At 51.6% G+C, this 24,971-nt stretch overlaps 1 protein-coding gene across 8 annotated transcripts in view; it reads right to left on the bottom strand.

The window, feature by feature from the left end:
• Window positions 1–24,971, bottom strand: part of ZC3H18 (zinc finger CCCH-type containing 18) — a 60,689-nt gene that overhangs the window by 14,057 nt on the left and 21,661 nt on the right. For all 8 annotated transcript variants that reach the window (XM_073882386.1, XM_073882385.1, XM_073882388.1 and 5 more), the window contains 5 exons: window positions 19,919–20,067; window positions 19,498–19,590; window positions 18,449–18,606; window positions 12,908–13,025; window positions 11,225–11,493 (listed from right to left, as the gene is read on the bottom strand). In XM_073882386.1, the coding sequence (XP_073738487.1) occupies window positions 11,225–11,493; window positions 12,908–13,025; window positions 18,449–18,606; window positions 19,498–19,590; window positions 19,919–20,067 (787 nt within the window). The remainder of the gene's footprint in view (window positions 1–11,224; window positions 11,494–12,907; window positions 13,026–18,448; window positions 18,607–19,497; window positions 19,591–19,918; window positions 20,068–24,971) is intronic.

Here is a 24,971-nt window from a genome sequence, read left to right as displayed (position 1 = left end):
GTGTCCTCCTGGAAAAGTAATCCCGGAAGGAAGTGAAACTTGTCAATTCCAGCCGGTCCCAGGCCAGCCCGGAGCTGCCTGCATTACTCTCCCCCTAAAAATGCTGGTGTGGGATTCTTCACCAGGTTTTCATTAGTCATCAGAACGGCCCACCTCTGCCAGTCTGCAGCCCCTCTGACAAGGCAGCAGAGCAGATGGAAAGCAAGGGACAGACTCCTCATGTCACTGTTAACTGTACTGGGAGCTCCGGGTGCAGGCAGGGGGACAAAGGACAGAGTGCTGTCCCCATCACAGCACGGAAAAGAAATCCACGGAGGCTGCAGACAGGTGACCAAAGCAGGCTGCTGCCATCTTTTAGAGTCAATGTTTCCCCCCCCAGGGAGACTCCTTCACACACTCTGGGGGTGACACTATGGGCTTCATGGTGAGTGCCCTTTCACCATTGCTGGCACAGGGCCCAGAGGGGCCGCCAGCCCACGCACACTGAGCCACCAGCCAGCGCCACCTTCCCTCTCAAGGGCCGGTAACCAGGCCTGGTAGTGACCCCGTGAAACAAGGGATCCCCCAAAGTATGGCAAATGGGGGTCCTGATTTTAATTTGTATATAGATAGCCATTTTCATTTTTGACTTAATTTCTACAGTGACTCACTAGGACAAATGATCTGGCTTATTTTATGGAAATGAGGTAGTTTCTTCTTAAAATGTATTTAAGCTTAAAAAGTAAAAATATCAAAAAATATAAAAAGCGTACATGGGACCTGGATACAGGAAACCATGCAGCTGGTACAAGAATGAAGTGGTTTAGGGAGCACACTGAGTGAGGGGTCCCTTCTGCAGACCACCAGACTCAAATGAACTGAGCTGGGCCACATATCTGGGGACTCAAACCAGGGAGAAAGAGTTTTAGATTTGGACACAAAACTGGAAACCTCCATTTTAATGGCAGATGTTTTGGAGAAAATGACTGAATGGACACCCAATAAAGAGCTCACGGGAAAGCCCACTGGGAAATGTGCCCGGGACATTGGGGAGGGTGAGCGACAGCAGGATGAGGCATGCCCCTGGACTCCCAAGCAGGTGGGCACGCGCGGCCAGGGGTGATGGCAGCTGCACGTTCACATGGTCTGTCCTTCACGATCTTTTTCGTTCTTTACAAAGTTTTCCAAACTTTCCTACACCATCACGTTTTATATCTATTACAGAAAACCCCAAATGTTATTTTAAAAATGTTTCTCCTTCTGCAGAGATCTTCTGCTATGTTGACTAGCACACACGCTCAGGAACTTTACTCATACTTGGTCCGAAAAGGGAAGAAGCTCCCAGGCTCTGACCGGCGCTGCCGCGGTGCCAAGTGGCTTGTATGGCCGCTGATGCCGACCCTCAGCTGCCTCTCGGCCCCACACCGGCAGGGACAGGAGAGAAGTCGCTTTGCGAGGGTAAGCTGAACACGAACCAGTCTGTAAGGAAGCAGGGCCAGCGCGGCTGTGCTCTGAAACCCTGGGAGGCCGCACCCCTGCCCCGGAGCCTAGACCTTGCGGCAGGGCTGGCGTCACACAGGTGCCCCTGGCCCATGGCTCTACCCCTGGTTTCGGAGAGAAGCCAGGCCCTGGAGGCCGACAAACTGACAAACACTGCACCAAAATGACAAGGAGTTTGTTTTCCTGTCCCATGCCGGCAGGCCGGGAAATGCAGGGGAAGGCAGGGCTGCTGGCAAGGGAGGGCCGCAGTCCGGAGCTGCGGCATCAGGCCGGCATTTGCAGAAAACCTTCTCAACAGGGAGGGGGAACAGGCCTCGTCCGCGGAGGAAGGGGCCTCCCCAGCACAGCCGCAGCACACTCTATCTTCCAGGCTCTGACCCTCTGTTCAAGGCCTAGGAAGAGACTCCGGGAGCAAAGGTCAGCTGCAAGGCCTGCCAAACACAAACGTCAGAACAAAACACAACAAAGGGGCCCAGACGATGCATGACACGCCTCTCATGTCACACCAGCGGACAGAGGCATGAGGTGCCAGTGACGTAAGGCAGCAATCCCAAGGTGTTTGGAAACTCCGAGTGGAGCGGCTGCCAAGTTTGGGGTCAAAGAGAAAACATAAAGGTGTTCTTCTAAAATCAAAAAGGCTGGCATCTAATAAAGATCCAGGAAAAGGGAATTAGAAGTGACTAAACCTGTTCACACTCACGTCACAGCACCTTTCACGGGAGAGTTTTGCCGTGACTGCATTCTGGAAGCCTCTGTGGGGCCTTCGATGGAAGCCTGCGCCGTGATCACCTCCCCTAAGCCTGGGCAGAAACCACCCACGGGGGTCCACGCGGCTGGGGGCTGCCACACCCCTCCCCTGGACTTCTGGGTGGGCCCCCAAATGTACCCTGCTGGCTGCAGCCCTTCCTGCCCAGCACCATGCCTGCCAGTGTATGTGGGGAGTACACCTGCCAGTGCCGAGACTCCGAGCGCTGCCAAGGCATCTCCCCCTCTGGAACGCCCACCTTGCATGGGGATCCCACCTCTTCCCGGTCTCGGACTATCATGAGTGATGACACACCCCAGCGGGCTATAGCCCCTCCTCCAGCCTCCGCCAGGCTGTCTGCCCTCTCTTAGGGACGGACACACAAGTAAGGTGTGTGAGAATTTAGATCTCCTGTTCACGGTTCTCAGCCTAGTGCCCCCACAGGCCCTGACGGAAGCCTGTCACACAGGCCAATGCATGCCCCCTCAGGGAGGCACGCAGCAGCGCCCCAGAACCCTGATAATTCCAGGGGCCGGTCACTGCCATGGACAGTCCTCCCCGGGGTGGGGGGTGGGAGGGCAGAACAGACAGGCTTTCCCTAGTGAGCCGGCACGTGGCGACAGACCCATAACTTCCACCCTCCAGTTGTGAAAACATCCTTGAACTTAATGAGGAACAGGTAAACCCGAGAGAAACGTGATTGCCAGCAGAGGGGACACGCAAGCTCCCACCCATTTCCACTTTAATTTCTGGGTGAACAGAAAGAAAAAAAAGTCTACTGTTTCAAGCGCTGGGCAAGCGGCATTCACACACATGTTCTAACCACTGCAAGGCCCCTGATGTTGCCTGAGGCTCCTTACGGCTCCTGCCCCTGCAGCCTCCCCTGTGAGGAACCCAAAGCTGCCGCTGGGGGCAGGTCGTGCTCCAGGAGGCTCAGCAGCAAGTCCTTCAACCTCACAGCCGCCATCTGTGTCCACCTCTACCTCTCCAACTCCCATTGCCACGAGAGGTCCAGGCTTAGATCTCAATACACGGGAGAATGCTATTATCTGCCTTTTTGTCTTTATCAGTTGGGCAACTTCTGGATCATTCAGTAGCTTAAAAATGCCCCGGGCACAATGACTTTCTTGGAGGCAGGCAGTTCAGCCGTGCCCAGGACAGACGAGAGGTCAGCACAGTGAACTGAGATTTATTACATCTCCAGGCGAGTGCCTTTTGCCCTAAAAGAAGATCAGTGACTGTTTTAAAACCCAGCCTAAGTGCCAGGGAACCAACGCTGAGTAATCTCCGAGTGCCTGGCTCATCAGGAAGCATGAAACGTCACGCAGCTGGGAGCAGAGTGGGAGGTCGGGGCGACCTGCCATCTCCCGGCCACAGGACAACGCCCACCTGCTTCCGTGGGGCCACGCACATCCTGCAAGGTTCCTGACAGCCATCCAGGTGTGGTCGTCGGACACACTCAGGGGCAGCAAAGGTGTGTGACACCACCACATCGGTCTAGGGCCATGTGAGCAACTTGTAATGTTCAAATTCATGAACCCGATGAACTGCAACACGTAAGCTGTGGGAGGGACTGAGGAACCATGCTGCCAAGGTGAGGGGAACAGGAAGCTGGAGGGGAGAGGTGTGCTCAGGGAACTGGGAGGGGGAGTCACCAAAAGCAGAAAGAAACCCAATGTGTAGTTTTTGCCAAGAAGACAGCCGACTGGAGTGAGGTCGCCTTCTCTCTAGGATGGCAGAAGGCCACGCAGCCTCGGATAGGTGACGGTGAGCCTGAGCTGGACAGAGACGCACAAGGCAGCGGTCCTAGCGCAGCTCACGTAGCTACAAATCCAGCTCCCTTGCCTTGGCACGTCCCAGCCTCTGAGGGCGAGTCCAGAGCCATGGGCCCCTGTGAGGGGCTCAGGGTCCCCTGTGAAGAAGGCTGTGAGCGCCTGCCCACTGCCAAGCCCCCGGGGCCCCTGACGTGCCGCACACTGGATGCTGACAGGCTGCACGCAGGCTGCTGGGGTCCCGAGACAAGGAGCCCTCGCAGGAGCCGGCGGTCTTCAGGGAGTGCAAAGCAGCCTGGCCGGAACAGGGCTCCCTCGTGAGGATGGAGGAAAGCTCCCAGGAGGTAAGGAGCCTGCCCTTTCAACCCCAAGGGGCGCCAAACCTCATCTGTGCATCTGAACACTGAGCGAGCAGCTTTTAAGATGACAGGCTGTCTGGGCAATCCCTCCAGGAAGAGCCCAATTACTATCTTTATCTAGGATGAAATTAATTTGCGTACGCCAAAGAACATCCTAATTACCCACCTCAGCTCCACCCGGTGCAGCACACCCACTGGCTTGGCTGTAAGGATTAGAAGGAGGTTTCACAAAAGGGATTTCCCTCTACTTACATGGATGCCTTCTACAGAATTGCTTACAAGGTTCTGCTCAAGTCTAAAAGCAGCCCAGAGACAGGAGCAGGCAAGAGCTCTCCAAAGGCCTAATTCCAGAGGGTAAACCTAAATGGAGAGAGAGACACGTCTCTCCACACAGCGACGCTGCATCGAGCCTCTGAACTCTAGAGGAAAGCTGGTCGGAAACCCCAGAGGGGGATGTTCCACAGAAGAGCGCTCACCAAGTAAGCGCTTGAGAGCGGCCCAGCCTGGGCGGGGCAGGGGGAGAAGTGCGGGAGAGAGGGCCGATGGCGGGGGCGGCTAAGACACAGGGAGCCTGGCACCCTGCTGGCACGTGGCGCCAGTCCTCGCTGCGCCTCACCCCGCTGTGCCGTGTCTGCCCCCCTGGGGAATGGGCGGCCTGGGTTTTGAGAGCTCTGGCTGGTCGCAGACAAACCACACCGAGTTTATCATCACCGACTCCCATGTGTGCCCGCTGGACTCTGCAAGGAGCATTCCGGGCAGATTCGACCCCACTGCTGAGTCCCTTGTGCACTAGCTAAGATGAAAGCTTCCTACTCCGCTCCGAATGCAGTCATGGCTGTCTCCTACTTGAGGCGAGAAAAGTTCTTTGTATCCAGCTGTTGATGTAAAATTCCCAACCTGTCCTAGGTAAGTAAACTCACCTAAAAAAGGGAGCTCACACAAATATTTTACTGCAGGGAAATTCAGCCACCTCCTGAAGTGGTCACGTCAGCTCCGGCTTCTCCAAGGAAAAGGAAACAGGAGGACCGTGCTGGAAATTCTGCTCTGGGGAAACCCTAGCCCTTCACCCTGGCAGCAGGGCTCGTAGGGTTCCAGCCAGGGTGATCACAGATGGGGTTCAAGACTCCTTGGCACCACCGAGACAGGCTGAATCCAGGCAAAGTGACAGGTGCGCCTGCCTCTGCCCACAGGAGCGTGAATGAGGGTCCAGGGAAGAAGGAGGATGTGAGCCTAGCAGAAGGAAGCAGACACCAGTGGAGAGCAGGCCTGCCCGGTTTGGTGAGAAAGCTGCACCTCATTTCAGGAAGAATCCACTCAGTCAAGCCTCCTGAACCCGCCCCGATGGCTCAGCGGTGTGTTCTCACTGACCCTGTCCCTCACCCGAAGGTCCACAGTTGTGCAAAGTTAGGGTGTGGAGGCTGTTCTTCACATGGATCTGGTGCTTGGCAGCTAAGCCAGTGAATGCTCCTGCCTTTTGAGCAGTCTTTTTGGGTTCACGTGGACACTCCTCTCTGGAGGGGTCAGGCAGCATCGGGAACGTCTGTCCCATGTGTTAGCAACAAGCACAGATGGACACAGCCACCTGTGCAGCTGTCCTCCCTCCAACAGGCTCTCTCTAAAAGCACACTCAAGTGTGTAAAAATGTCCCTGAGCTGGAAATACACACTTGACTTGGAGCTAACTGGCTTCTTGGAAACAAGCAGGACATGTGAATAGGAGTGAGGGAAGGCGGTCCGTAGCCAGAGTAAATATGAGTAAATATGCTCATAAGTCATCAAACCCCTGGAGTGGACCGGGTGATGTGATTTGGAAATCCACAGAGTTACAAGGGCAGGGTGACATCCTACACACCATCTGCCCACCTCTCCTGTGTCTCTCCTTCCAAAACCAGGCGTCTGGATATGCACGAAAACAGCTGTTTTAGGAATCTGGAAAGCAGCATGAGTTAGTTCTGTCTGCAGAACTCAGTCTGCAATTTCATCAATCCTACAACGTGCTATGACAGAAAAAGTAAAACTGGAGGCTGCTACCAAACCCAAAACTCATTGACAGTACCATCAAGTGTCTGTGGGCTCCAGCTCTGTGCCAGGCCCTGAGATGAGGCCTGATGCCACGGTGCCCTGCAGGGGACTGCACTATAGAAGGCAACAGGTGATAACATACACGTGGACAGTAATGTGTGACATGAGGGAGTGATAAGAGCCATGAGGAACTATCGAGCAGGGTGGGAAGATAGGAGTGAGCGGGGAGGCCTCTTTGAGCAGCAAGATCTGAGCAAAGTCCTGGAGATAAGGAGGGCCAGCAGGGGCAGGAGACGGCTGGAGCGCAGGCTGGAGGAGCGGCAAAGCAGGTGGTGTGAGCAGAGGGAGCTGGGCTCCTACTCTAGCAATGCTCCCAGAGAGGCCACAGCCTCACCACCGAGTCCACACGGGAAACCGCACATCTCAGGGAAAAGGGCTTCTATCAAAACGGGGCTTCAGTGGACCAACAGGAATATCAAAATCAAGCTCTGCCATTCAAATGAAGTTTTAAATTTCAAGATAGCGTAGTGATTGCTGCAACACAAAGAGTCATCAAAGCAGTCTGTTAAAGAATGAATGGTTTCAGTGCACCCAGAATATGTGATTCACTCTGAATATTCTTTAAAAACATTACTTTGCCCAATGTATGAAAAAAATATAGCAAATTTAGTGAGGACAATTTATTGTGATCTGGAGGATGAGAACAGTCAAAACTGGTGCTCACACAGACTAAGTGTCCTGCTGTTTTACTGTCAGAAACACAGCGGCACAAGAAAGGGGCTGGTCTGATCATACAGGAGAGCCTGGCTTCATCCACCAAAAATACAAAGGACACAACTGTCAACATAAAAAAAAAAAAAAATCTGTTGCATTGTTATACACTAACAACCTGAAAAAAACAACAAAGGAAACAATCTCATTAACAATTGCACAAAAATAATAACATACTGGGGGCGCCTGGGTGGCTCAGTCGTTAAGCGTCTGCCTTCGGCTCAGGTCATGATCCCAGGGTCCTGGGATCGAGCCCCGCACCGGGCTCCCTGCTCAGCGGGGAGTCTGCTTCTCCCTCTCCCTCTGTCCCTCCCTGTCCCTACTCATGTTCTTGGTCTCTTGCTTTCAAATACATAAATAAAAGTCTTAAAAAAATAGTAAAATACCTAGAAATAAATTGAGCCAAGGGGGTAAAAGAGCTATACGCTGAAAATTACAAGAAATTAATGAAAGAAACTGAAGACCACACAAATAAAGGGAAATATATCCCATGTTCACAGACTGGAAGAAATGATACTATAAAAATGTCCCTAGTACCCAAAGCCACCTACAGATTCAATGCAATCCCTATCAAAATTCCAATGATATTTTTCATCAGAAATAGAAACAACAATCATACAATTTATATGGAACCACAAAAGACCCCAAACACCCAAAGCAACCCTGAGCAAGAACAAAGCTGGAGGCATCACACTTCCTGATTTCAAACTGTATCACAAAGTTTCAGTCATCAAAAGTGTATGGTATTGGCGTAACAGATCATAACAGATCAGGGTGCCCGGCTGGCTCGGTCAACAGAGCGTAGGACTCTTGATCGCAGGGTCGTGAGTTCAGGCCCCATGTTGGGTGCAGAGATTACTTAAAAAAACCCCAAAAAACAAAAAACCAAAACAGACACGGATCAACGGAACAGAACTGAAAGCCCAGAAATAAATCCACACATATATGGTCAATCACAACAAAGAAGGCAAGAATATACAATGGGGAAAGGACAGTCTCTTCCATAAATGGTCTTGGGAACAGTGGACAGACACATGCAGAAGAATGAAACTGGACCCCATCTCACACTGTGCACAAAAACTAACTCTAGGTGGATTAAAGACTAGAAATGACAGAAGACCCGAAACCATAAAGTTCCTAGAAGAAAACACAGGAACAAAGCTCCTTGACACGGGTCTCAGTAATGACTGTCCGATCAGGACACCAACAGTACAAGAAACAAGATCAAAAATAAATAAGTGCCATCACTGAACTCTACCCCTGAAACTGATAATACACTATATGTTAATGAATTGAATTTAAATACATAATAAATATATATTTGGAAATGGAAAAATGAATTATTACTGCATTCAATTAAAAAGCTTTTGCACAGAAGAAAATAATAAAATGAAAAGACAACCTACCAAATGAGAAAAAATATTTGCAAACCATCCATCTGATAAAGGATTAACATACAAAATATGTAAGAGATTCGTACAACTCAATAGCCAAAAGCAATCCGATTTAAAAATGGGCAATTTCCTGACCAGACATTTTCCAAAAGAGGACATCCAGATGGCCAACAGGTACATGGAAGGACGCTTCACCACCACCAATTACCAGGGATGTGCGGCTCAAACCCACGAGGGGGTATCATGTCCCACCTCTTACAATGGCTGCCATCCAAAGCTGAATTGGCAACAATGCCGGGGCGGGGGGAGGAAAGGGAGGCCTCAGGCACCAGAACTACTATGTGACCCAGCAACCACTTCTGGGTAAGTATCTGAAGGAAATGAAAAGAGACGCCTGCGCTCTGCTGCCCTCCTCAGCCTTCTTCTCAACGGGAGCAAATGGGCAGGTGAACAGGCGGAGAAAACAGGGGTGAGCCGCATGACGGACTATTACTCAGCCATAAAAAGGAGGACATCCTGCCATTTGTGAGGGCCCGGACGGGCCCTGAGAAACAAGGCTAACTAAAGTAAATCAGACAAAGAAAGACTCTCTATTCTCACTGTACATGCTCACTTACATGTGGCATCTAAGCCGAACTCAGAGACGGAGAGCAGAATGGTGGCTGCCATGTGCCGGGGTGCCAGAAATGGGGAGCTGCTTGTCAGACGGTACTCATTTCCACTTATAAGGTGAGGAAATTCTGGGGATCTCATGTACACCTCGGGGGCTGTGGCGAGCAATTCTGTCTTGTGTACTGGAAAGCCGCGGAGAGAGCTGATCTTAAATGTTCTCCCCACACACGGAGAAGGCAGTTACGTGAGGTGATGCTGGTGGTAACTCACTGCGGAGACTATTCGGCAGCACTATGCCTATCCACTCATCACACTGTATATTTTAGGTTTGTACAGTGCTACACGTCAACTGCATCTAATAAAGCTGGAATATAAAATAAGAGGCTTTCCCTCAAAAAAAAAAAAAGACATCATCAAGAAAGCAAAACCGACAATGCAAAGTATGGGGGGGGCATGCACGTGCAAGCTGGGTATCTGACAAGGCGTTTGTACCTGGAATATATACAACTCAGTGATAAAGACAATGAGCAAATAGTAAAATAAAAAAGTGGGCAAAGGATCTGAATAGACGTTTCTCTAAAGAACATACACCAAGAAGCACATGAAAAGATGCTCAGGAAAATGAAAATCAAGCCACGGTGAGCTACCATTTCATGCCCAGTAGGACAGCTATAATAAAAAAAAAAAAGATGGGCAATAATAAATAATCTGGAGGAAATTGAAAACCTCACACACTTCTGGTGGGAATGTAAACTGATGCAGCTATGCAGGAAGATTCTAGAAATTCCTCAAACGGTTAAACATAGTTATCACATGACCCAGCAATTCCACTCCTAGGTGTATACCCAAGGGAAGTGAAAACGATTTCCACACAAAAACTTGTACCCGAATGCTCATACTCACAGTAGCCAAAAGGTAGAAATAACCTAAATGTCCATCAACAAACAGGTAAACAAAATGCTGTATGCACACATCCACACAATGGAATATTATTCAGCACAAAAGGGAGTGAAGTATGGATACGTGAACTTCGGAAAGCATCTTGCCAAGTGAAAGGAGCCAATCACAAGAGACCACATGTTGTGTGATCCCATTTACGTGAAATGTCCAAAATAAGGAAACCTATAGAGACAGAAAGTGGGTTAGTGGCTGCCAAGGGCTGGGAGGCATTTGGCGACAATGAGTATGAGGCACAGAGGTGCTTTAGTACTGTGAGTGCACTACACAGCACTGACTTTGTCCACTTTGAACAGAGGTGCTACAGGGCGTGCAGACTTCATCTCACGAGGCTGTAAACACACAGACAAAACTTCCTCCAATTCCATGATTTTCTGAGGACCGCCTGTCCTGCTCTAGTATTCAAATATACATATGCACATATTTTATTTTTAAAAGACTTATTTTAGAGAGAGAGAGGAAGAGAGGGAGCAAGTGATGGGAGGGGCAGAGGGAGAAAATCTCAAGGAGACTCCACACTGAACATGGAGCCTCACGCAGGGCTCAATCCCGAGACCCTGAGATCACGACCTGAGCCGAAATCACAAGTCGGACGCTCGACCGACAGAGCCACCCAGGCGTCCCCTGTCTGCATTTTAAACAAGCGCTTTATGAAGGCCCAGAACCTGCCCTACCTCTTGGGCCCCTCTGTGCTGCCTGTTGTCAGCGCCCACCCCAGTGGTCACCCTGGCAGCTCTCCGGACGCAGCCCAACACCATGACTAGCGCCCAGAGAACCAGCTAACTGGAGGCCTGCCCTCCCCCACGAGACACCAGAGTGCCACCCGGTGGCCGGCAACCTCCCACCCCCTCTGCCAAAGCAGGGGGACTGGGAATTCACAACTTCCCTGATTTAGGGTGATGATAAGGAGCACTCGGTGCGCATTTCCACCGTAACACACACGGTACAGGATGGGGCGGCACCTGCTCCTCAAAACACATCATTTCCCAGTAACGACTGTGGGACTGTAGGCACCGGGCTATGGGAAGCAGACAGGACCCGTGACCAGCTGGTGAGCCCCCTCCTCTCCGGTCCCGGGGCCACCATCCCAGAGCCCAGCGGGCGGACGGCTTACCTTGGCGGCTGTGGGGAGCGGGGCTTCGGCTTCTCTTTCTCCTTCTCCCGCTCCTTCTCCCGGTCGCGGTCTCTGTGCTGTCGGTCCTTCTCATCCCGCTTGGCTCGCTCTCTCTCCCACTCCTCTTTCCTCCGCTGCCGCTCTTTGTCACGCTCCCGCTCGCGTTCCCGCTCCCGCTCCCGCTGCCGGCGCTCCCGCTCTCGGTCCCGCTCGCGCTCCCGCTCGCGCTCCCGCTGTCGGTTCTCCCGCTCCCGCTCGCGCTCCCGGTCCTAAAGCCAAACACACGTGCTGGGTGGCACCTGGCACCGAGTGCAGGCAGCACCCTGAAGGCCACAGGGAATGATCTCAAGTGCTCACTCTGTTCCCAAGTTTCTCCTTAAAACAGCGTTAGGCCATGAGCCAGATGCCAGCTTGGGACCCAACCTAAAGGTTCAGCACCACCCGCCTCCCACCTCAGCCCTTCCAGTGAGGGGTGGACACGACCTGGCAAGGCCTCTCATGGGCTCGGACCAAAGCACTCTGCTTGGTGGAGTCTGGCACAGAGGGGGCGCTCCAAAGTGGTGGCCCTTGCTTTCCTATGCACAACCCTTGAACATCTTTCTAAACCAGTCTGCACTCATCTGTTCATTTCCACTAATATTCAAAGTTAAAACGGTAAAGCCCAAATCATAGCACAAAGATGGGTTTTAGGCTCCAAGGAGCCTTGTGGGGAAATGAAGCATGTTCCTGCTCCTTCCCTGGCCCGCATCCTTGGACATGGTGGGGGAGAGAGGCGACGGAATGGGTGCTTGCGGCACCCGTACCCCGGCAGCCCGGCCCCACCGATGCTCTAGCAGGGAGAGAGGCACAGGATGGTCAACCACGGTCCGACCATCCATGGGTTCCCAGGACAGTCACCTCCTTTTGATCCTGAAAACTCAAAACTCTGTCATATGACTCACAGGACAAAGACCACCCCACTGCTCCCACCAGACCTTTTCTTAGCGGCAGGTTCCCCACCACTCTGAAAACATGAGGGACTCAAAACACTGAAACACATTCGTTCATCGAAAAATACCAATACAGGATAGTCCTCCAGGAGACCACCATGGCAGAGCTGGGGAGAGGCCCAGGTTATGAAAATGGAGAAGGACAGCACAATTATAAACGGTATTACTAAGGAGTCTGAAGGAGGAATTTGTTCAGGAGGGTGGAACACACTCCCATGCAAGCTTATATTAATTTTTTTTTAAAGATTTTATTTATTTATTTGAGAGAGAGAGAATGAGAGAGAGAGAGCACGAGAGGGAAGAGGGTCAGAGGGAGAAGCAGACTCCCCGCTGAGCAGGGAGCCCGACGCGGGACTCGATCCCGGGACTCCAGGATCATGACCTGAGTCGAAGGCAGTCGCTTAACCAACTGAGCCACCCAGGCGCCCTTATATTAATATTAATAACCCAATCAGTAAACCTAAGTTTTAAAAAAACCATAGCAGAACTACAGGTAAACTAAAGGAAGTCTCTGTTCAAACCACCACCAATTCAATCTGTGGACCTGAACTGTTTCTCCACAGTTAATTTAGGCTTGAAACTGATACACTGCCAACACAGTACTAAGACCGTATGAAGTCCTATAAATTAAAAAGCAGATCATTTTAAGGAATTGCCCAGTGAGCTCAGATGTGCACACCCGTATCCCACTTACCCGGTAATTATGGTACGGCTCCGTCTCTGTATACTGCACCCGGAAGTTCTCGTACTGCCCGCCACGCCAGAAACGCTCGATTTCATAGTCGTAATACGGGTCTGCGTAAGGCTCTAGTCTGAAAACAGAGCCCGGGAAAAGTAAATCTTGCCACTTGGGAATATTAATGCACAAACATTACATAAAATGTTAGCAAACAGAATCCGACACCACGTTATGAAAACAGACACCATGACTCGGTGGGATTTCCTCCAGGAGTGCAAGGTTGGGCCAATACGAGGAGATTCATGACAAACCTAGAGAGAAAAATCACAGGACTGCACCCACAGATGGTGGCAGTGTCTGGGACAAGAGTACCCATTCCTGATGACAAAACTGAAGGAAAGTGGAGGTGGCGCTTTCTTAATGTGACCACACATATGTGTGCACTGTGGGACTAAAGCCATGGGCACAGAGGGGCGTTTCTGTAAGGCCAGGCCAAGGCGAGGAAGCCACGGCCTCCAGGAGCACCCACTGGCGGGACAGGGGCCCAGCCACTACAACCAGGAGGCCAGAGACTGGGCAAAAAGGAAAAAGATCTACACCTGGAAACTGAGGCACAGTAAAGCCACTCCAAGCAGCCAGAAGAACCCAGTGAGGCAGACCGAGAGCAAACACTCACCGCTTGGGAGAGAGCAGAGAAGTCTGCATTTACAACAGCAAGCAAGAAACAAAAATACTGAGGAATAAAGTTCATTTAACCAGAAACGAGCAGAACATATTTGAGGAAAATTTCACAACACTCTCAAGAGAACATAAAGAATTGGAAAAATGTTCCATGCTCATGGACTGGAAGAACCACCACTGTTAAAATATCTACACATTTGGGGTGCCTGGGTATTATGCTAAGTGAAATAAATCAAAGAAAGACAATTATCATGATTTCACTTGCATGTGGAATTTAAGAAACAAAACAGAGGAACATACGGGAAGAGAGGGAAAAATAAAGCAAGACGAAATCAGAGAGGGGGACAAACCATGGGAGACTCATAAGGATAGAGAACTGAGGGTTGCTGGAGGGGAGGAGCTGGGGGACGGGCTGGATGGGGGATGGGCATTAAGGAGGGCACTTGTTAGGATGACACTGGGTGTTCTATCGAAGTGATGAATCACTGAATTCTACTCCAGAAACCAATATTGCACTGCATGTTAACTACCTAAAATTAAAACAAAAACAAACACAAAACACTGGAAAGACACAAAAACACGTGAATAAATGAGACAATGTTCCCTGTGCTGGGTCAGGATGACCAGACACTGCCAAGGAGTTAACTATCTGTCCGTTAATTAATAAACGTAGGGTAATCCTGGTACAAACAGCAGTGAGCTTCTGTCTGGAGCTAGACAAGCTGGCTCTCAGGTGCCCAGGGAGACAGAGGAAAGGGAGACCAGCCAAGAAAGACACGCCCTCTGAGACAATAAGCCATGGTAGGAGGCCTTTCTGGGGAGGAAAGGAATGGCCCACAGGAATGTGACAGGAAACCCAGAGACAGACCCCAGTAGGGAGGATAAAGGAGCCTCCCGCAGGGAACCACCACTAACCTCTGTGAGGAAGGTGAGGAGACCCCACCTTACCCACAGACCCAGAGAACCTGCCCTGGGGATGCCTGGGACCCCGATGGAGGAAAGAGGAAATGTAAACCCAAGGAACACAGGGGCATTCTTCCAGGGCTTTCTTGGCTCGAGACCAACTCTCCCCTTTGAGTAAGCTGGTGGGGGAAACCGAGGCGCCTACAGCCCACAGAGGTGTTGTTCTGGGCAGCCGCCAAGGCCTACACCAGGCGGACCATCTGGGTCACCTGATGGCCTCCAGCAGGCTGCTTTTTGGGAGGCCTCTCCCCGGCTCGTCCAGGACCTCCGTCCGGCAGGCACCCCCCAAGGCTGGCTCTGTGGATGACACAGCTCTCTTTCATTCCAAGCAGCCAGACATCTTCCTAAGCACCTAAGCCCCACACTACTCAGATCGTACTTAAGACAAGAGTCAGGAAAGGCAGAGGCCTGCTGCAGCCGTAACAGAAGAGAGAATGCGGCCCCCGAGGCACCAGCACCATCTGCAACTAACTGGAGGCCCTGGGGAGCCCTTTCCCAAGTGGGTGTGAGGGTGTACGTTCTCTCAAAGGAGAGCTGTGCCTGCCGATTCGTGTTTGGGAAACTGGGTAAGTGGGGTGAAAACGGGCCCTCTCCTGAGGGACTGCTCAGATCAGGCGGCGCAAGCGGCAGTACGCTCGATGGACGCATATTGGTAAGGGCTCCACCCCAGGCCCCAGGTTACCGCTGTTGACAGCTCCTGCCAAGGACCTCATTCCTCACAGCTGACACCCTGGGGTCCCCTTGTCTGCCAGTTCCCACCGTCCTGTGGGCTCAGCGTGGCATTCTGGGTTCACACCCCACCCCAGCAGCCTGTGCAGAGAGGTTTCCTTCCTCCCTCCCTCCCTCCCTCCCTCCTTTCTTAAGTAGGCTCCAAGCCCACCATGGGGCTTGAACTCATGACCCCCGAGATCAAGAGTTGTGTGCTCCCGGGCGCCTGGGTGGCTCAGTTGGTTAAGCGACTGCCTTCGGCTCAGGTCGTGATCCTGGAGTCCCGGGATCGAGTCCCACATCGGGCTCCCTGCTTAGCGGGGAGTCTGCTTCTCCCTCTGACCCTCTTCCCTCTCGTGCTCTCTATTTCTCATTCTCCCTCTCTCAAATAAATAAATAAAATCTTTAAAAAAAAAAAAAAAAAAAAAAAGAGTTGTGTGCTCCCGACTGAGCCAGCCAGGTGCCCTGAGGGGACATTTCTTAATGTCTTGTGCGTGTCAGATCCCACAAGTTGTTCGGCATCTGAATAAAGTGCCTCAGGGTGGTGGAAAGAAGGTCCTAAAGCTATGAATTGGGGTCTGTCTAGAAAGACACTATTTTTACCAAATGATCCTGCTGGACAAATTAATTCCAAATAATAGCATAAAGATAACACCTGTTTTCCTGTCCTTTATGCCACCTCAGAGAGCTTCCTCACAGCTCCTGAGCAGGCATCTCCCCAGCGGGTCTCTAATGAAGCACCCAGCTCCGTGTTACTGGAGCCCGACCATGAATAAGGCCACCAGGGGCCACCACGTGACAGCGATTCAGAATTTTCCGTCCCTACCCTCAGCATCAGGCCAGGGAGCCCAGGTCCCGGGAACGGATGTCCACGTTCTCAGACCTCAGTGGGTGGGCAGCAGAATCACCCAGAAGGCTTGTTAGCAGCCAGCTGGGCTCCACCCGCCCTTGACGCTCAGAAGGGGGAATTTCTGACAAGCCTCCCAGCCTGGTGTGCTGTTGATCCCGAGGCCAACCCCGGAGCTCCACCCTTGGGCCTGTGCCCCCCTCCCCTCGCCTGGCACACACAGGGACCTTGGTCACAGGCCTGCTGCGCTGCCAGCTGAGGGGCAGCTGGGCACCAAAGTGGAGACGCTGCAGGCTCCCAGGAAAGGAGAACCAGTAATGCTGGGCATTCTAAGTTTTCCATCGCTGGCCCTTGAACTGCTGTTAAGCTCCCTGCTTGGTGTCTCAGCCGCCCTGCACACTCTCTGCCAAGTGCTCTGTGTGAGGCTGGCCCACAGCAGGTGCCCCAGGAGCTGGTGAGGCTGGGGTGGACAAGGGCTCTGTCCTGGCCCCGGCCCATCACTGCCTTCAGGGCTCCTGCACCCCGGCCTCCTCGCTCACCTCAGAGACATCAGTGTAGCTGGCCAGCATCCCCTCCTCAGTGGCTGGACTCCCAGCACCTCCTCCAGCCTCTCCCTTCCCTCCCTGCAGGGGTGGGGGCACTGCTTCCTGCAGGTGCTGCTCCCAGAGTCTCATAGACAGCGTGTCTTTACGTTACATGCTCTTCATTACAATAGCCAGGGGGATCTCCTCTGCTTAGTGGATGCCAACTGACACAGCAGAGGTGGCTTCCCACCTGACCCATGCCGGGACCCTGTTCCCGGAGGTCCTGACTGACAACGTCTGGCTGGGGCCTGGCCCACGAGTGTCGCAGAAGCCCTGGTTCATCAGCCCCAAGGCCCCGATGTTCAAACATCAAACCCGAGTGAGAACTTGGCTCGAAGACCCATCTTCAGAGGCTTTAGAGGCTGAAGGCCCTGCAGCGGGGACCCCTCCCCCCGTCCCCAGCAGAGGAGGCATGGAGTCAGCAGCCAGTGTCAGCCCGGCACCAAGCGCAGGGCTGGGGGAGGCCAGACCCAGACTCGCCACATTGTTCCTCAGGAGGCACGTGTTCAAGTCCCCGCTCCAACCAGGGCTGGGAAACACAGTGGCAAGGGCGAACCTTGAGGTTCTAAACCTCTTCTTTCAGGGCTCAGAATGACCACACTCAGGGAGCACCCACTGCTCCGTGCTAGTCACATGCCCCACACCAGAGCTCCCGGGATCCCACCCTGCCCCCCGCAAGGCAAGATCATCACCTGCATCTGACACAAGGAAAATGCGAGGCCTCAGGACACGAAGGGAGCCGCGTGACTTAGCAGACAGTCCTGACTCCCATGTTCCTGCCTGGGGTCTGACACGCCCCCATACCCAGAATTACAAAACACAGAGGTCTGAACCCCGTCTTTCAACCTCTATCCATCGACCCCTGAGCTGTTCCCCGCCATGACAGGCCTGGACCAAAGAGCTTCTCCTCCTTTCTGCCCATGTGACAGGAGGGCCCTGAGACAGCCTGGCGGGAGCAAGTAAGGGCAGCGGAGTCCCTCCCCTCCGCACCGTCCACCAGCACCTTAGCCAAGCCCGGTGACGGGGCTTTCCCGGAAGCAAGCGTGAACGCACGTCACTACAAGCCTGACACGACGCTGAAGGCGGCTCCGACCACAGGCCGAATGCCACGCCGTCCCTGAGACCCGGGCCCACACTGCAGCTACTGCCCAGGAGAAACCTGCCTGATTCTGCTCCACAGAGGAGAGCACAACGAAGCTGGCCTTCCTTCCCCTGGAACTGGAGCACGGGCAGACGAGAGCTTTACTTAATGTTACATGATTTCTAAAACCCTGACTTAGGTTTTCAACCATGTGTACTTTGGTAATGAGTCTCTAAAAGACCAGCAGTAAAACACCTGGCAGAAAAAAACAACAAAGACAGCATTTACAACGAAAAGGGTCACACCTGCCAAGTTCCTGGACTCTGGTGACAATCTCATGGGGGCCTGGAGGAGGGTGGGCAGAGGCGGACCGACGAGGCTCCAAGAACAGCTGTAGAAGCTCTCCGAGCTCAGAGGAACCCACAGGGAGGCAAGCCCCCCCCCCCCCAGGCGCACGGCCCTGGCAGAGCTGACACTCTTCCTTCACGGAGCAAAAAACCAAGGAAAGTTCATGCAGAGAGTCTGAAAGGATCCTGGGGATGCCATTCTCAGTCCAGGACAGGGGACAAGCATAGGCCAGCAATGCCTGAGGGAACCTACGTGCCTCTGCTCTCCAGAGCCCGTGGCTCACACAGCTGGGGACAACTTAATACTTTATCAAAAGGGAAGGAAGAGACCAGAACTGTTCTTACACTGTGTCTCGGACATCTCTGGTGATCCGGTAATTCCAATCCCGGAAAACTTCATTCTCCTTGTCAAACTCCCGTTCATCTTCACCAATGGTCACCGTAAACCTTTTCTCTTCAAAATCAGGCTCCTGTTCTTTTCGAATGGTTGCTTTTTTTAAAACCTACCATTGTAAGAAAAAGTCAATGCCGGTTACCGTTAAGAAAAGCAAAGGGAAGCCTGTCCTGGTGTGACCTGTGGAGCCCCGGCCAGGATGGCCGAGTGGCCCCCATGCGCGGTGGGGGAGATGCGCCTCAGCTCTGGGCCTGGAGCGCGCGGTCGCTGCACCTGGCAGTCAGGACAGGCCCGCTCAGCAGTGCCACGGAGCTCGCTCACATTCCAGAAAGGGCTGAGAGAGCTGGCCACCTCCTAGAAATAGTCCTGACGCTGAGCTGGGGAGCCCCAGACAGTCACTTCGTGAGGAAGCCCAAGTGCGGAGAGGAAGGTGAGGCAGCTGGTGGCAGAAAAGCCACATGGAGTGGTTCCAGTCTCAAAAGAAAGGAGGGGTGGTGGGGTGTGGGCTGAGCGAGGGAGAAGGGTTTTGTCTTAGTCTGTCACCTCCCTGGAGAGAAGTGGGGGCTCAGCAAGCAGGCCTGGTGCCGACGGACCACTAGCCTGACAGCCAGGGCCACGGTACGGAGTGAGGGAGCGGGAAGGGAGGGGAGGGCGGTCTTGGAAGAGGACAGCTCCTCCACAGGCAGGGGCCCCTGCGCTAAGTCCCCAGGGAGCGGGACTGGGCGGCCAGCGGCTGGGCTGTGGGCGCTGCAGCACCAGCTGGGCTGTGGTCTGCTGCTGCCCAAGCCAAGGGAAGGCAGCAGGCCTGTGCTGTGACCTCACGCACCTCGGAGAGGTCGACAGACATCAGTTTCCTTTTGTAACTCTTCAGAGAAATCAGAGAAATATACCCTCACTTCAGAGACTTTACTGGGTTTTCAATCCTTGTCCCTGAATCAAAGAAATGCTACTTTTGCTCAAGGAGCGCTGCTAGCATTTTCTTCTCGGGCTGTCTGGTTACCTCCTTCGCGTGCCGGAGTCCTCGTTCCCAGGCACTCTCTGTGGGGGGCTCTGGAGGGGGTGGAGGCAAAATTTCATCAACTACTGGCCCACCCTATTAAAAAACAAGAAGGGAAAAGTTGAGAAAGCAAGCAAAACTTTAAAATTTATAAAGAAACGGGAGCAAAAACCCCAGCAAGAGCGTTAGTGGTTGCACACCACCCGCTCTCCAAGCCTCAGTCTGGCCCCGGACCCACTGCCCTGCCTGAATCTAGAATTACCTCCACATGGAGACACGGAAGCATCTGGAAGGCGACTCAGTGACTGTGTGACGTCACAGAAGTGCCTTTTAAACAAGGTGTGTTAATGTGCTGTAAGCTGAGGATTCAGAGAGCTTAGGTGTCCCATCTGCTAGCAGTTAAAGAAAAGAGGTGTTCACGCACCCAAGGGTTGGCAGGCATCAGTGGGTGAGGTCCAAGAGGCGGGGCACCATTAGGCGGGAAAGGCTCAGCTTTGGTGATCAAGGAATAGTTGCCCTTGTCGTTGACTCCGGGATGTATAAACCTACAGTTCATTCCCCACGTGCAGTTCCCTATGGAGACAAAAGCCGGGTCAGAAAGGGGAGAAGGGAACCAGAGCTCACGGGTCAGCTTCCTGCTCGCTCTGCCTGCAGCAGCAGCAGCCTGGGGGCAGTCCTGGGGTCAGCGGCTCTACGGAGGGCTGGGGAGGCACCCCCCCCCCGCCCCCCGCGTGCTCCAGGGCTCCTGCCGCAGCCCTCGCTGCCTCGCTAGCTGCGTCACCTGAGCATGGACAGGTCCCAGGGCAGGCGGCTGCAGCGGCAGAGTCGAAGCTCAGAGCGGGGCCGTGCGGGCCCACTCCTCACGCCTGAACCGGGCGCAGCAACCAACCCCCCACCACGCGCAAGTTCCTGACAGGCGGGCCAGGAAGGTGTCGGGCCAGAGCGCGGGCTGAGGAGCCTCCCGCGAGCAGGACCTCCTAAGGGCTCCCGAAGGGCTGGGGTCATGTGGTCGAGGAAACACAGCCCCCGTTCCTAAGTCACTCTGGGAAGAGTTCATCGCCCCCTAAAAACAGTGAAGTCCCAGAGCTTCCCAGACGATCCCAGGCCGCCCCCTGCTCTGTGAGGTACACTGCACCGCCAGGAGGGCTCCGAGGTGTGCGTGCAAGATCCTTATCCTGACTCCAAACACTGCGATCACCTCAAGAATTCTGCGTCTGTCTCAGGGTGTCTCTACCAGCTCTGTAAATCTGCATTTCTCCCACCAAAAGTCTCACAAACCATCCCAGGATACTTCTGCGCTTGAAAATGTGAGAGAGCCAAGATATGGAGGACTCAAACACACTGGGTGTTCACACTTTACAAAAACACGGTAAAAAATGTCCTCTTTTAGAATTACTCCCTAACAGAACACCAAGATGATTCAAGGAAACCACGTGACTTTTCAGAGCAGAAGGCAAGAAGTCCAAGTTTTAATTTAATCAGTAAGTGAACCACTTTTTAAAAATTTAATCTGGGGGGGGGTGCCTGCTCAGTTGGTGGAGTGTGCAACTCTTGATCGCAGGGTCACAAGTGTGAGCCCCACGTTGGGCAGAGATTATTTTTTATTTTATTTTTATTTATTTATTTTTTTAAAGCTTTTATTTATTTGACAGAGAGAGACACAGCGAAAGAGGGAACATAAGCGGGGGGGGGGTGGGAGAGGGAGAAGCAGGCTTCCCGCCGAGGAGAGAGTCCGATGTGGGGCTCGATCCCAGGACCCTGGGATCATGACCTGAGCCGAAGGCAGACACTTAACGACTGAGCCACCCAGGCGCCCCCGGAGATTACTTTAAAAAAATAAATAAATAAAACACATGAATAAAAATAAAAATTTAATTTTTTAAACATGTAATATCTATATAAGAATAAAAATAAATATGGCATAAATATCTAATTTTAAAAGCATTTTCAATGGGTTAACATGTAGTTCAATTTTAAACCATCTTTTAATATATATTCCCTTCTAAATGTGATATTCCACTTGAATGTTTCTATCAACAAAACACATTTTTCCTTGTATAACATAAAGAGAAATAATCATTTGGTATTTAAGAAAAAGCTAAATTTGACATCATGAATAAACTTGTATTAAAACCAACCTAATAACATACTGATCTGAATTAAATGCAAAATAAAGTATGCTTAAAATTAATTCTCTGGAAATGCAGAAATGACTTTTAAAATTCTTAAAGTGTTAGAGAGATCACATAAGTCAGAGGCTGGGAAATATTACACTATGAGGGTTTCAAATCCCAGAGTCTCAGAGAGCTTGACAGAAAACAGACCTTGTATGCAGTCCTGCATCTAAATAAAGGGCTGTCAGGCCCTTCCCCATCTGTCACAGAGCTCGCACGGTATCCTCACTGATGTGCAAAACTCCAGGTCTCCATAAGTTTTTTAACCTAACATATGTACCTGGGTGGTGGATAAATGGGTATTTGAGAATCACTGTTCTTTTTTGTATGTAAAATATATTTTTTAAAGATTTTACTTATTTATTTTAGAGAGAGAGAGTGCAAGTGTGTGTGTGGGGGGGGGGGGAGGAGCAGAGGGGGAGGGAGAGGGAAGAGGAAAGCAGCCCAAGCAGACTCCGCACTGAGCGTGCAGCCCAGCACGGGGCTTAACTCACGACCCTGAGATCATGACCTGAGCTGAAACCAAGAGTCGGACACCACCCAGGCGCCCCTATATGTAAAATATCTTCAAAACGAAACCAAAAACATCACCCAATGAGCCCACTGACAAAAAAGATCTTTTCTTGCTCCCACAGGCAGGGGGAGTAAAGAGGAACAGAAGAAATCAGTCAGGAGTGCCAGAGGCAAGAGCAGCGAGTGGCCTGTGCCCCGAGACTCCGGTGGGTGACAGGAGCTTGTCCTCGTGGACCATGTGCGCCTGGGTGTGCAAAGATCCCAGCTGGACATGTCTTGACTCCTGGCCACCAAACACAAGGAGAAGGTTGCTCCAGGCAGGAGGAGAGGTCTATAAGCACCTACCACCAGGACGGATGCCCAGCACACGCAGGGAGGAGGGAGCACAGGGGCTGTCCACTCCCAGTAGCCTTTTGATTTTTTTAAGATTTTACGTCATCTCTACACCTGATATGGGACTCAAACTCACAACCCGGAGATCAAGATTTGCACACTCCATCGACTGAGCCAACCATCCACTAGCCTTTTTTTTTTTTCTTTCTTTCTTTATTTTTAAAGATTTTATTTATTTGACAGAGAGAAAGAGAGCAAGAGAGGGAACACAAGCAGAGGGAGTGGGAGAGGGAGAGGCAGGCTTCCTGCTGAGCAGGGAGTCCAAAGCGGGATTCAATCCCAGGAGCCTGAGATCACGACCTGAGCCGAAGGCAGATGCTTAACGACTGAGCCACCCAGGCGCCCCACCACTAGCCTTTTTAAAAGTGGATTTTTATCTGTGTAGAAAAAAGCCTGGAAGGAAACACCCCAAACTGTTGGATGGTAGAAAGACTTTTATCTTTTACTGTCCTACTCTCTGTCAGTATGTAGTACTTTCATAATTTAAAAAATCATTTTGTTTAGGGAAAAATATTCTCGAGAAATTGGAGGCAAAAATCTTGTTTTAAAACTATATGGTCTTCTACTTCCAAATGAAACTTCACAAACACAAATTTATGTGGACTGTGACTCTGACCGGGGAAAGAAACAGGCTCCCAAAGATGTAACGACTCCACGTGAGGACCCGGATGCGAGCCAGCAGGGAACAAGGAGAACTGGAAGCATGGTCACGGCGGCGGCACGGGGGACAAGATTCTTCGCAAAGGCACTAATAATGTTCGATTTCGTAACTGAATGGTGGGCATCTTAGGTACTACTGTTTTTTTAATCATCATATAAGCCTCAGCAGACACTGTTATTGTATATACGTGAAATATTTATAGGTATGAAATAAAAGTTAACACATAAAAATATATCCAAATACTCTAAAAGGTATTCAGTGAAGTCCCCATGCTTCCAGGGCCCTCGACCAGAGACAGTTATCAATTTGCTGGGGATGGATCAATCAATCAATCGATGTATCCACCCCCATGTTTCCCCCGCTTCTATCGTACCCTGTGTGTTGACCCTTGCTTCTCTCACTAAATCACAGATCCATGAAAAAGGAAGCTGTGTGTGCATTACCAACACACCCATGACCAGGGAGACACACACGACCTTTGCAGAAAACCTACCCAGTCCTTCCACAGCCATCAGAGGAACTGAACCCAGAGATGATGGGACACCAAAGCCACGTCTCCTGTGGCAGTAAGCTGCGGCTCACAACCACACACCTGACTGATCCAAGGACCCGACCCGTCCCTCCTGCAGCATGCAATGGCAGGAGAAGAAAGCACATCTGTGGGCACACTCGCGAGTGCGTACGCGTGCCGGGTCCAGAAAGACGACCAGAGTCGGTCTGACTGGTTGCTGGTACGGCGCAGGGCTGGCCTCGCCTAGGGGCTCTTCTCTGTGTCTGTGAGGCATCCTGCTACCGTGTTATTTCTAAGTAAGACACAGCGGTCCCATTTTCTGTTAGTCTAAATAACTCAGAATAGAAAATAAATACAGGGATTGTAAAAATCAGGAGGTTTAAAGTGCTTCATGGTTTTAGGAAATTATCACTGAAAGGCAGGATATGTAAAAATGTAACCATTCAATATTAAGGACAAACTGAGAATCTATAAACATGTATCCTAATGGGCATCAAGTCCCATGGACCATCACGTGCAAGTTTTTAACGAAAGAACACAAACAACTCAGGATTACTTTCCTTTCCCATTTCACCGACAACCAGTCACCTCTCCGGGTATCTGAGATACTTTAATTTCTCTAAGGAATACCTTCATTGTGCTAGCTGAAATAATTAATATCTGGGCTGCTTCTTTGTAAATAATGTAGACTTGAAACCAGAAGTTCTTTAACTTCTAGGTCTTAGGAGCCCAAAGCATCACAAATGGGTCGTATCTATTTACTATAGAAATTAAGACTGAAAAAATTTAAAGACACAGTATATGCTATGTGTAACTTATGGTAACAATACATTAGCATAAATGTTTCATGAAAGATAACTTTTAAAAATACTTAATGACGCGAGCAGAACTCTCTTCCTTTTTGCAAACCTCTTTCAAGCTGACAGGAACACAGAAGACAGCAGTTCTCTCTTGTCGGCTTCTGCATTCAGTTTGCCAGGAGAGCTCGTTTGCGCTGAAGTAGGTGAAGGTAAGCCAGCCTCAGGCCAACTCTGCAGCGACTCTCGCATGCCCTTGAGGCCACTTGGACCTTGTCAAGCAAGGCTTCTCAGCCGTTACTTGCTGTGCGGGGTCTGTAACCCTCGCACTGAACATTTCTGACTGTTCCACAGACGCGCACTGCTCCGCCTCGAACTGCGAGTGGACCTTCTACGCAGGTGTGATTCTGGGACACCATGCAATGGTC

Source organism: Callorhinus ursinus, unplaced genomic scaffold (assembly GCF_003265705.2).
Source record: "Callorhinus ursinus isolate GAN/ISIS: 27379988/994484 unplaced genomic scaffold, GSC_fseal_2.0 scaffold46, whole genome shotgun sequence".
Lineage (NCBI taxonomy): Eukaryota > Metazoa > Chordata > Mammalia > Carnivora > Otariidae > Callorhinus > Callorhinus ursinus.
The sequence above is the reverse complement of the archived record's forward strand: the minus strand, read 5'-3'. Positions and strand labels throughout refer to the sequence as shown.